This window comes from Rhinolophus ferrumequinum, chromosome 12, assembly GCF_004115265.2.
Source record: "Rhinolophus ferrumequinum isolate MPI-CBG mRhiFer1 chromosome 12, mRhiFer1_v1.p, whole genome shotgun sequence".
NCBI classification, from domain to species: Eukaryota; Metazoa; Chordata; class Mammalia; order Chiroptera; family Rhinolophidae; genus Rhinolophus; species Rhinolophus ferrumequinum.
The window spans coordinates 49,778,109-49,790,737 of record NC_046295.1 but is presented as its reverse complement, the minus strand read 5'-3'; the positions used below and the strand labels follow the sequence as shown (position 1 = coordinate 49,790,737).

At 47.3% G+C, this 12,629-nt stretch overlaps 1 protein-coding gene across 3 annotated transcripts in view; it reads right to left on the bottom strand.

Moving 5' to 3' along the window:
* The window catches only part of DAPK1 (death associated protein kinase 1), a 168,481-nt gene that overhangs the window by 18,606 nt on the left and 137,246 nt on the right, over window positions 1-12,629 (bottom strand). For all 3 annotated transcript variants that reach the window (XM_033123048.1, XM_033123047.1, XM_033123046.1), the window contains exons 19-20: window positions 11,454-11,531; window positions 2,301-2,523 (exon numbers count right to left, since the gene is read on the bottom strand). In XM_033123048.1, the coding sequence (XP_032978939.1) occupies window positions 2,301-2,523; window positions 11,454-11,531 (301 nt within the window). The remainder of the gene's footprint in view (window positions 1-2,300; window positions 2,524-11,453; window positions 11,532-12,629) is intronic.

Here is a 12,629-nt window from a genome sequence, read left to right as displayed (position 1 = left end):
CTTCAGTCTTGCAAATCCCCGAATGGACTTTTCTTTTAGACAAGTGACCACAGAGAGCAGAGCTGTGATTCCTGAGAGAACATGACATTAGCTCCCGGGAGAAGGGAATACATTTTGAAGGTTTTCTCCTTTCAGCTCCTTCTGGTCAGAAAGACAGCATCCTCTGGGACCACAGGACCCCAGAGAAGTTCCAAAGAACTAAATCCCAAGGGATACAAGATAGAGCAGTGTTTACATCCTAACAGTCCTTTTCAGAGAAGCCCGGCCCCCGCTCAGAAGTTACCTTGACATAGAAATTTGAGAGTTCAGCGAGGGAAGACAGCTCTGAACCAAGGTTACTAAGAGAACAAGAGAAGCAGCCTCCCCATGAGACCCGCTGGGTCTCTGTGCTGATTGCACCTGGGGTGGATATTTTGGTCCAAAGGGTACATCGTCCTTGAGATAATCTTCTGTCACTGAGCCCTGTGACCCAAGTTTCTCTACGCACTGGCTGAAGGATGTTATTATACACGATGAGACTTACTGATAATCTGGCCATCCTGAGTCAAATTTTATCAAGAATCTACTTCCAGATTCTTCTAGATATGGAAAATTGACCACAAGTAAGATGAGTGAAGATATATATTACTTCTGAGTGGTAGTGTTGATCAGCCGATAAAAAAATCTCTTCCTTGATGGGAAGCCATAGGCCACTTGATGTGTGGCTGGTTCAGTTTAGTTCACAGGACCTGGGCCATAACCTTCATACCCAATGAGCACTTACAAAAATCCCAGATCACAGGTCCAAATAGAGCTCTTTATTCTTTGGCTCTCTCAGCCCCCAACACTGGTTCAGGCTAGAGTGACCTTAACTCACAGCAGGAGAAAGCTGGCTCCCTCTAGGGGTGACACTGGAACTGCCAGAGAAGCTGACCTTCAGCTAGAAATACTGGCAACATTACAGTGTAAAATGGGAAATGTGTGCACGCACGTGCCCTCACTCAGGAGCCGTAAGTGGATCAATAAGCACTGACGCAGGAGCCAGACACTTCCTGGACTGCCAGCTGTGTGGCACTGAGCGGCCGGTTTGACCCCTGAAGGCCTTAGTAAAATGATGACAAAAATAACCCGTAAGTCTGTCCCATGGACGAAATGAGGTGTCACACGTACCACATTTTGCTCTGTTCCTGACACATAGTTAGTGCTCCACAAGTATTAGCAATATGTGTTAGCAACTTTATAATCATTCTAGTCATAAATTCATTTGTTATTTTTTTCTCCAAGTTTCAATTTTATTGCTGTGTTCAGAGAAAACAAGTTGAAAGGCATGTAAACCTCAGTCAACTGTCTCCCCCACACTAATGCTCCCCAGACCTCCTTCCTGATGGGGAGAGAAATTACATAGAAACACAAACTGGAAAATACTGGTTTTCAACCTAGGGAACAGATATGACACTTTGTAAACATCATGTACAGAAAATGTATCTGAGGCACAAAGATTCAAAACAGACATTGTTTAGGAAAATCTTTGAAGGTTCTATTCTTATCTTCCCTAAGCTTAAGTCCCTTGTTCTAAAGGAGATTTCGGGAGCGATAACACCCAGGTTGCACAAGTTCCTCTTGCCCACTGTGGGTGTTTCATCCTAGGCAAGGACAGGTAACCTGCAGTTCTGGGTGTGAATCCACCCCTAATTGTATCTGCAGAAGGTGAGGAAAGAAAGCAAAGTCTGTTTTCCACCCAGGGAGCACGTGAGTGGAGGGACCAACCATGAATGCCGTGAATACCGCTAAGGAGGCTTTCAAAACCACCCACTAACTCGGAGACGTGCAGGAATGGTACTGCCACATGAATCCCCTTGTGTTGCTCTGTGTTCTTGCATTTCTGGGTGTGCCCACAGCCTTCCAAGAAAAAAGCATGGGGGTGAGGACCCATCCTGGGGCCAACATTTGATTTGTGCAATCTGGAACTAGTGTTAGTCCAAGTTCTTTGTGTCCTCAATGGCAGAATCCCGAGTAAAACATGACACAAATCTGCTATTTGCACATTTGTGATTTTGGACCTTTGTGTCTATGGCCATGACTTCAGTGAGGCCCTTTCCTTGCTATTCCCAGGGCAGTTTCCAATTATTAGGCAATAGTGGGGCGGTTACAAGGCCCACAGCTGGCCTAGATCACACCTGAAAGCCACCAAGGCAGTGGGATCTGGTCCACCTGGGACAAAGCGACCATCACAAAGCCATCACTCATCTTAGACTTTGACCGCAGAGAGGGCAAAAGTAAGCACCTATTGGGGAGACAGGAGTCCAGGTGGAGATGCCTACCTGCTGGCTTGGAAGCCAGGGGCGAAGGTGGGAACCTGGTGGAGTTGGTGGAGGAGAGTCTGGGCCTGCGTCTCCTGAAGAAGCTCCTCAGCAGCCCACACTTGAGAGACTCCACCAGGGTGGTCTTCCCAGACCCCGAATGTCCGAACAGCTTCAGTTTGATTCTCGGTTGCAGGTTCTGCGTGGGTCTCAGCTGCTGGATGAAGAGTCCTCGGTGTGTATCCTGAACACAGATGAAAGAGGGCCTGTTAGTCACAGAAAAAGAAAAGGTCCTGAGCAAGTGGCAATGCTCATTCCCAGGGTTCCAAACCTCCGGGCTGCATCCACCCCGGTCTGTTAAATTTATTCATTTTGTTCTGTCCTCATTACGTGTTTAAAAAATTCATGTAAGATGCACATAACACACAATTCACCACTTTAACCATTTTAAAGTGTACCGTTCAAGGGCTTTTAGTATATTTACAATGTCGGACCATCACCACTGCTATGTAGTTCCCGAGCATTTTTGTCATCCCAGAAGGAGACTCCGCTCCCACCGGCAGTCACTTTCCATTCCCCTCTCTGCCCAGCCCCTGGCAACCATCGATCCGCTCTCTGTCTCTATGGATTTGCCAATTTCCATTACATTTTGATGCATAATGAATTGGGTTGAGCAATTCCTGTGAAACAGGGTCAGCCCTGTGAGACTGGCCAAGGGCACCTGCTCCCATCTGTGTGATGGTACACGATGTTCCTGTGATGGTACATGATGATGACAGGAAGGGCATTATGGGGTACAAAGCTAAATCATGGGGAAGGGGCCAGGGGACACGATAACCTTTCCACTTTCTTCTTTCCCAGTCCTACAGGGAGAAGCAGAAGTCTCCCCCACACCAGTTAATTCACCTTCATTCACTCATCAACATTTTTGGGCAGCTTCCCATGTGGTAAGCACAGTGCTGGGAGCAGGAAGGTCTAGACCTGCCCCAGATCCATGGTCTTGGGGAAATACACACATGGGAACACTCTGACATCAAATATAACATGAATTCTTTGGATGGGATGGTGTTTGCAAGGTGCTCTGTGCACCCAGAGTGCTCTACATAGTGGGACATCGATCATGCCGCGCTGGTTCCATCCTGTCTCACAGACCAGTCTTGTTTCACCATCCCAGCCTGGCTTCCGGCTCTGCTCTGTAACAAGGACCTGTTGGAGCTGCGACATGCAGCCTGAGATGGATTCCTTTTTCTGTATCCAGGGTGATCCCCTCTGCTCTGGCCTGTTAACTTCCATGCATCCCAAGAAGACTATCTTGCTGTGATCTTTCCCAGAAGTTTCCTCCCTGGCAGGCTCAGGTCCATACGTGGTTCTCCATCATGACCCCTAAGACTGCAGGGCAATTGTGTTAAGCAGTCTCCCTCTATACTAGGAGCCAACCTGAGGGGAGAGACGGTATCCCCAGCACCTGGCTTGTGTAGGGTGCTCAATAAAAAGGCGTGGTATAAATGATTTGACTCAGATGTGATCCATGCAAGAGTGTTTCAGAGGTAAACGCCTTTCTTTCTGTCTCTGTGTTATCTCAGACCTGGCTGTACCATTGCTACCAGTTCTAAATCTTGGAAGGTGCCAACGTTCCTCCCCCCCCATTTTCTATTGGTCAATTGTGACCCCTCTTTCAACAGGGCAACACTGCCACCTAGCCGGCATTTAGGAAATGTGTAGTGGCATTTTTAGTTGTCACTGTTGAGTGATGCTACTACTTATTGGTGGTGGGTCCTAGGTGCCCGGACAGATACTGAGCAGTAAGAATTCTCCTGGGCTGACTTCTGAATGTCTGCTGAGTATTTATATAGGAGATAAACTTGTTTATGATCACCTGAGTTTAGGACTTAAGTGCATCATTTTACATATGACCCAGAGGGTTTTTTTGTGTGGGGCGGGGGCATGGTTTAATACATACTGAGTTTTCCAAGAATACAACTATTTTATAAATTGGTGGAAAAATACATGTAATTTTGATTTTCATGCGCTTTGTCCTCGCGTTTCTGAAAATCATCGTCAACAGATAAGCCCATGACCCCTGAAGCAAATCTGCCTTCTTCCCTCATTCTGGTTTAACTTTCAAAAGCAGCCCTTTTATCTTCCCTTTAAATCAAGCCATCCTGCTCACGCCTCCACCGCATGGTGAGCGGTGAACTTCAGTCAAGGTCCCATGAGCGTTGCCTTCCATTTTGAGTATCTCAATGAGTAGATTAAAAGGTTCTCTACCTATTTTGTAACACACAGCTTCCTAACACACACAGATTCTTCGTGTGGAGCTGACGTTTGCTACTCCTGAGACAGGGGAATGGCAGAAAACCTGCTTGGGCTTCACTGGGTCCTTGGGGCACTGTGCACTTAATAGGCTTGGGGCTCTTTTCTGTGTCCTGCCCTATTGATCTTGACACTTTCCGCTTTGGCCAATACATCTGTCCTGGGTGAAGAAATGAGGGCACAGTCATCTCTTCTGCATGAGTCTCACAGGCCCTTCCACTCTGACGAGACTTCAGCCATGACACCTGTCGATCGCTGCTACTGCCCCGCGTGCTTCCAGAAGCCACTCTGAACCAAGGCTGGCTTGCTCCTGTGCATCTGAGAGAAGTCCTGTCTGTGCCTTGCTTCCTGCTGCCAAGCCTCAGAGGACAGCGCTCTCTCCTTTGAATTCCACACAGAGATGTGGGGCCCAGAAGCTTTCGGCATTCTGTTTCCCGGGCCAGCTCCAGACATGGAGGCAAGAGGGAAGAGGCAGGCTGTGATGAAGACTCTGTCCTTACTCCAGCGAGGTCCTCTGAGCCCTCAAAGCCCCAGCCTGGGCTGCGTCCTTGGCCCGGTTAGTCCAGTGTAGTGAAAATCACCCCCTTGATATTGGATCAAATTGTTCAGCCACCATCTTTGATATCTGATCACCCCTGCCTGTCCTCAACAAGAACCCTGTTGAGTCTGTATGTTGTAACCTTTAAAATGTTCCATTTTCCTGCTGCTTCAACATCCCCGAACAGGCTGTGAGCATCTACCCAGACCCCCCAATATGATAAGGTGGTCCCTGCCATAAGTTTCCCTTCCTATCCTCCCAACTGTGACTGACATTCAAATGCACCAGTGACACCCCCATGCCTTTTTCTGTGTACCCCGCCCTGATTCCCAATAAAGGTCCTTGCCATGGGTCCTCTTTGCTTCCCCTTACCTGGTGGAATTCATGCCCTCTGATTCCCTTCTTGACTCCTATCTCTCTGGGACCTGTGAGTATAAGAGAAGTTGTTGTCTCCTGACCCTCCCCTCTTCCTCCTTTTGTGGCCACACCTGGCTGACCATCTCATAGAAGAAGGATCCAAAGTGCTCGGTCTAGCAAGAGGCCTCCTGGCCTTGATGTTTCCTCTTAGCAATTTTCCATCCATGGACCCCGCCCTGTCCTTGGCTATAAATGTCCGCCTGTCATCATTAGAGTCAGAGTTGAGTCGATCTCTCTCTTCTGCTACAAGGCCCTCCTCCAGTGACCCCTGAATAGAGTCTGCCTTGCCATCCTTAACAAGGGTCATGAGTTATTTTTTAGCACCTGGAGGCCTGGAGACAGACGCATTTCCGGCCTGCAGCAGTAACGCCCACGTGTATGACATCTCCCAGCTTACATTGTGCCATCACTCACACTTCTTGTTTAAACCTCAAGGAAGTCTTTGTAGTTAATGTGGTCATTCTTCCTTTCAGATGAGGAAACTGAAGCTCAGCGAGGCCAAGGCATTTCCTCAAGACAAATACAGATCTCACCACCCGGTCTTCTTTCTACCACTGCTGCTGCTGAAAGGGAGGTGGAGGGTTTCTCACAAGCAGGGTGACAAAGGGAGAAACAAAAATTTGCAAGGTGAGGGCAGAATCTCAAAGCAGGGGCGTGCGAGTTACAAGCCCTGAAGAACTCCCAAGGAGGGCCATTTCCAGTTTGCCCACTCGGAATACACTTCCCGGTTAGTGTAAGGTCTGCAGTGCAATGCTGCCTTGGGGGTATTTCGATTTTCAGTAATATTTATAAGTCACTGCTACCAAAAGGCAGATAGAATGAGCAGGAGCCCTCCCTGCTCTGGATTTGCACAAAGGGTACATCTCGTTGCAGCTTCTCTTTTTTCCCTAAGGAAATGACTTGGCTTGCGGGCCTGTGTTAGTATCTCCAGTGTCCTCAGGGAGCTGTGGGAGGCAGGGGAACTTCAATTCTTGATCAGAAATAGCGAGTCTTGATCTGAAGGAGTTGTGCTCATCTTAGAATCACTTACAAGTTCACACGTTGTTTCCCAAATAATGACCGCCCTCAAGAAGTCTTGTTCTTTTCCCCAAGAAAATCCTGCTTTGCTGGAATCACAGCTCGACGTATGATGTCCTCAATTCAGGGAGATCATACGAACACACACAGGCACATTCTCTCCTCTCGAGTGGGGATGAGGGACAGCAGGTGAGAAAAGGATTTCGAAGCCAAAAGGGATAAATGGACCTCAGGTGTCCCACTTTCCCCTCCTGTCCTCTGCCCTGGGCCTCTGCTCATCCCCCTGGTCCCTCCTTTTCCCTTCCACCAGGAGCTGCTGGCCTGAGCTGGGACTGACTTGCACTCCACCTTGCCTTTGGGAAGATAAGTCAGGAAACTGCCCTCTATCAAGATTGACAGAATCTGCCATAATCTTGACGGGTCAGGAAAAGCGAAATATACTTGCGTCTTCGCCTTTGTAAGGAAATCTAACCTCCTCCTGCTCACTAAGAACCTTGGGGAATCTGAACACAACCGAATTTGCTATAGATGTACAGGACACACAGAAGTTTCTGAAATCTCTCCCCACCTGGTGGGCAGCGCATTTTCACTTTTCACCATTAGATGGTGCAGCAGGGGCAGGGCGGGTCTGACCAGTGTCCCCAGGAAGGCAGCTCCCATGAACCTAAAAGTGTGAGTGTTCTTCAACGCAGACTAAGGCGTTGATGTGAAAAGGGTTGGAGGCAGATGCTGAGTTGTTCCTGACTAGCTCTGAAGGTGGGAGAATATCAATTTCTTTGGACTAGCGATGTCCAAGGTCCATATTTCACAGGAGCTGCAAGATCACAAAACCTGGCCTGGTCAAGCCCTCACTGCAGTAACACTGCCCGAGGAGTGGAGGGTCGGGACTATCGTATTCCCTAAATTCTGGCTCCTGACTTGCAATAGTTTCCTGTTTGTGTCCCCCATGGCACCCACTGGGCCAGCAGGTGTGGTTGGAAGGGGGTCTGGGGGTGTGGGCGTCTTGCATGCGAGGCTGCCAGGGCTGGGAAGAGAAGGGGAAAGCAGCATCTAACACGAGGACTCAAAATTCTAGACCAGACACATTCGTGAGCGTTCATCGTTTGCACAGGCGTGTGAGCCTGCACTTTTATTCTTGCCCAAGGCTCACAAAGTAACTGAGCCTGGACAACCCCTGTCCAAGCACCTTCATATCTCACCTGGCCACCAAGACCATCTTCTATCTGGTCCACCGGTCTGAGCAATGAGAGGCAAATTCCTAAAACCTAAGTCAGAGCATGCTCCCATCTGCTTAATACACCTGGACCAAAGCTCAGTCTCCTTACCAAGGTCTGCAAAGCTTGGCCTACCTCTCTGGTCAGATGACCTTGGCCATCACCCTGTGCCCAGATCACTGTGCTCAAGCTCTGGAGCCAGCCTGGTCTGTGTCTAGGGACACACCCAACTCTACGGCCTCACGCCTTTTGCACTTGTTATTCCCTCTGCTTTCCACCAACCCTCTGGTTGCCTCCTCTTTCTTGTCCTTCAGGTGTTGGTTTAAATGTCACCAGAGAGACATCCCCTGACCCACCAGTGGAAAGCAGCTGCCACCCACTTTCATTTCATCCTATTTGAGTCTGCTGCACTTACAGCAGGGGACAGTGAACCTTTCTGTGAAGGGCCAGGTGGTCTCTGTTGGGACTTTTGTATTCAGAAACCAGCCATAGAAAATAGTCAATGAAGGGTATGGCTGTGTTCCAATAAAACTTTATTTACAAAAACAGGTGGTGGGCCAGCTTTGGTTTATAGGCCATTGCTTGTCACCCCCTAACTCACCCTATCTGGCATTTTTCTTATTTGTTTATTGCCTGAGTCTTGCGTCTTTTATTCACTGATCTCTCTGATACCTAGAACAGTTCTTGGCATATAGTTGGTAGTGTGATTATCTTTTAAATGAATATTATTTGTTTACTGCTTTGCTCTTTAAAGCTCTGGTAAACCTCAGTTTCTAGTTTCCTTTCTTCCAACAACTTTTCCCCCTGGAAGTTTAGTTTCACTCTCTCATCAGAAAAGATGACTAAACATCTGCTGATTGACAGGAAGAGCATCCTGCAATCTGGGAAAGCCAGATAAGTGCATGGAGAAGTGACATGGCTTTCTGCATGTGGCAGGATGCAATTAGACGCAGCACTGATGGAGCAGCAACTCTTAATTATGCAAATGCAGCTTACTTCTGAATTTTTAATTCTGGGCAAACTCCCAACTCTGTCCTCTTCGAAAATATTCCTGGGCTCTTTTCTCACTGTCTATTCTTAGGCTTAGGAAAAGCAACTACTTCCAATATCAGCTTATGAAAAATTTGATTGGAAGGACAACCAAACAAAATGAAAATAAGCCAACTCCCCTGTAGTATTTTAAAATCAGCTAAAAATGAGACTTGCAGTGATAGTAAAATGGATGCTGATGCAAAATCTAAGTGCATCTCCCCTTCGCTCACCTAGCATAACAAGCACCTCTCCTTTTTTTCTAGAAGGAGAATTGATTTGACTAAGCAATAGCACAGTTCTTGGGCAGGTTTGGAGGGTGGAACTGGGCTCTTGTTTGGTGGTGGGGGTGAGCACAAGGGCGAGGGGAAGAGGCAGCTCCTGTTTGGTAAGAAGTGTGGACCTAAAGGGGCCACATACTAAACGCGACAAGCTCAGGGCCTTACAAACTCAGAGACCAAAAGTAACCACGAAGGATGCTCTGCACACCAAAATTCCTAACTAAAAGTGGGTCATGGATAGTCACATCCTAGGCCTGTAGCTTCCTTGACAAAGGTCAATGTTCACCTCAAGTGAGCCTGTCTGTTGTCCTTCTGTATCTAAGGTAACAGACACTTGGAATGTCAGAATAATCCTGTCTTTCCGGACCCCTCAGGGTATAACCCAAGGCACAGGAGCAGGTCACAGAATCCCTCATGGTTAGTATCTTGTTCCCCGATACCATCTCTATGTGCTGTAAATGTTAATTACTAACTATCCTGTACCCACCAATGTAACTCTCAGATTTACTTTTTATCCAATCCCAGATATCTTCCTGCTTTGCTTTCTCCCACCCCCTTAATCTACCACCAATGGACTTCATGTACCTTCCTTACGGAGGCTGATTCAAATGCATAAAATAAGCTGTAAAACTGCCATTCCTGGGAGCCTTTTCTCAATCTGTTGCGATTTAGCTTCCTGGCAACTGTCACCAGTTTGGCTCAAATAAACGCATAAAAATTCTCTACAAGTTTGGACGTTTCTTACATGGACAGGAGATTGTGCCTGAAGCCCAACGTGTGACTGTGGGGGCTTCCAAAGACCCCAAAAGCAATGGTGTGCTGGTCAACCAGCTTGCTAGGGTGAAAACAGCCCTGATTTGCAGTGTTTGCTACTCCCGTAGTGTACACACTGCCAGCCACCACTGTGACAGCACTGAACAGCAGTTGGCAGAGGTGTGCAGGGTGGGCTCTCCCAGGCAGTTCCAGGGGCTCCGGCACACCGCCATCCCCCAATCACTTCATGGTGAAGTGGGTCAAAGCAGACCGACTCAGCTCAGGCCTGCGCTGTTCTTCCTTCCCCCACAAGCCTCAGCTAGCCTCACCCCCACCCTGCCCAAATGCACTGGCTGCAAGGTTTCATCTCCCCAGGGGTCAGCCCCTTGCGCTGTCACCTCTCACTCTCCTCTGGCCAGTCCTCTGCTGCCCCACACTGGTCAACAAGATGACTTTGGTTCTACCTCAAGAACAGAAAAACCCAAGCCTTCCCTAGCAAACATTGTTTGAATATATATATTCCTGGGCAAATCAGCTGATTAGAGGTGAAAACACAGGGAGCTTTTTTGGAAACCAAATGGAATGGCATAGCAATTTAAGGCCTAACTCCTTTACTGTCCCAGATACAGATTTCTCCCCCTGAATATGTTTAGTAAGACTGGGTTTTCAGAAGGTGGCACCACCCCAGGGGGAGTCAGGAAATGTGTGGAGGCCTTTTTTGGTTTCCACAATGAATGGAGGAGAGAAGCTATGATACGAGATGCTGGAGGTCCTCGAATCCTGCAAGGACAGAAGTCCCACCCACCCAAATATCCTAGAGTGTGGTTAGAAATGCTTGGTGGCCAACACCCCCTTTTCTGGCTTCTCAGGAAGCTGAGGTCTAGAGTCTTTTGAGGGAATGACTAAGGTAAGCAAATACGTGGGTCAGCTTGAGCACGGAGTCTGGAAGAGTCTGTAGAGGGCAATGGGGCCTGGGTCATTGGGGCACCAGTCTCCACAGAAGGAGACTGGTGCAGCCACACAGCAAGAGAGCTCAGTGCAGGGAAGGACTGCCCCAGGCTGGCCAGGAATCACCCTGAAGAAGTCCTGATCTCCTTGAAGGAGCACCAAGAGCAGACATTTCTGTTTCAGGTCTGAATTTGGGCTTTGCACTACCGTGTTTCCCTGAAAATAAGACCTAACTGGAAAATAAGCCCTAGCGTGATTTTTCAGGATGCTCGTAATATAAAATAAGCCCTACTGTATTTCCCCCAAAATAAGACCAGGCCTTGTATTAATTTTTGCTCCAAAAGACGCATTAGGACTTATTTTATATTGTGAGCATCCTGAAAAATCATGCTACGGCTTATTTTCCGGTTAGGTCTTGTTTTCGGGGAAACACAGTAAGCAGCATGTTGCTTCACCTCTCTGTCTCGTTTCCTGCAGGCACACCCCCATTCCAGGGATGCTATAAATTACAGTGCCTGCCAAATGCAAAAGAGGAAAGTAGACAGGTAGCTGATGCACTTATGCAAATTGATACGCAAACCACAGGGCAGGGACAGCTGCCCAAGGGAACAGACACATTTTCACAGAAAAACAGAACAACACAACAATAAACTGAATTTCTCACCTTCCGGAGTCTTGCAAGGAGACCAGCTACATGTTCATGCTGTTCCGATCTAGCAAGATCTTCTGCTGTCTTTCCATCCTGTTGGGAGAAAAATGATTAGTTTCTTTCCTTTGCAACAGAGAGCTGTGTGTTCCATACACTAATTCTGTCACTGGAGGCAGAAACAAGAATAGAAGTCAGAAACAAAGAAGGTGGACAAAAAGAACATATGCTGGCTTATTTTCCTTTCTGTGGAATCCTTATTTCACTTGATTGTCCAGGAACAGAAGAGAAGTAGGAAGAAATAGTGCAATGGTGTTTTGAGGTCCAGTGGTGAGACGTCTCAGGCTCACAGGCTTTAATCAAACTCGGAACCTTGTTAGCGGGCAGACTACTTGGTGAATTAAATCTCTCTCCGCTTAGGCAGACAATACAGATTGTTGTTAGATGCCAAAATCGAGTTAGTGCCAGCTAACATTTTAAGATATGTTCATAGACAAACCTCAGCACTGATATCATGCTAGTTACTGGTAATTATTGTGCACTCAAAGAAAAGACTTAGTTTTACAGACAATTTTATCTAAAGATTTTCAGTGAACGTAAAAGGAAGAAATAAGAGTCCATGGCTCTTCAGTGTTTGCTTTTTAATTAGAGAATTTTCATAAAGCTGCAGTTTCACATTGAACGAACTCATTTCTGCTTCTAGACCATGAATATGCATGAGAAAGGCTAACATTTACTGAGCACCTCTTAATAATCCAAGCCTTATCCAGTTCTGGTGCTTTGTATGCACCAACCCTCAGTCACTCGTGGAAGGCAGGAATTAGGGCTGTTCACATGCCACCAAAAAGGACATGGAGGCTTAGGGACTGTTCTGCGGCAATTTTAGAAATCATTACAAAATTAAAAGTAGAAAATATGAGGAGCAATTTCCAAATAAATAAAAGCAATTTTTTTTTTTTTAAAACAAGAAGCATTTTTGCCTCTCGCTCACTGTTTATCAATAACAAAGTTCCATTCCCATGGAAGCTTAGAAATGCCCGAATTTGTTTAACAGTACACGTTCCGATTTCTCAACTCAAGTCCCTTTCTGAGCCATGCCTGGGTTCCCATTAGACCCGTGTTTTTCACCCTTGGCACACCTGACATTACAGACGACGTAATTCTGTTGTGGGGGTGCTGTCCTGTGCACTGCAG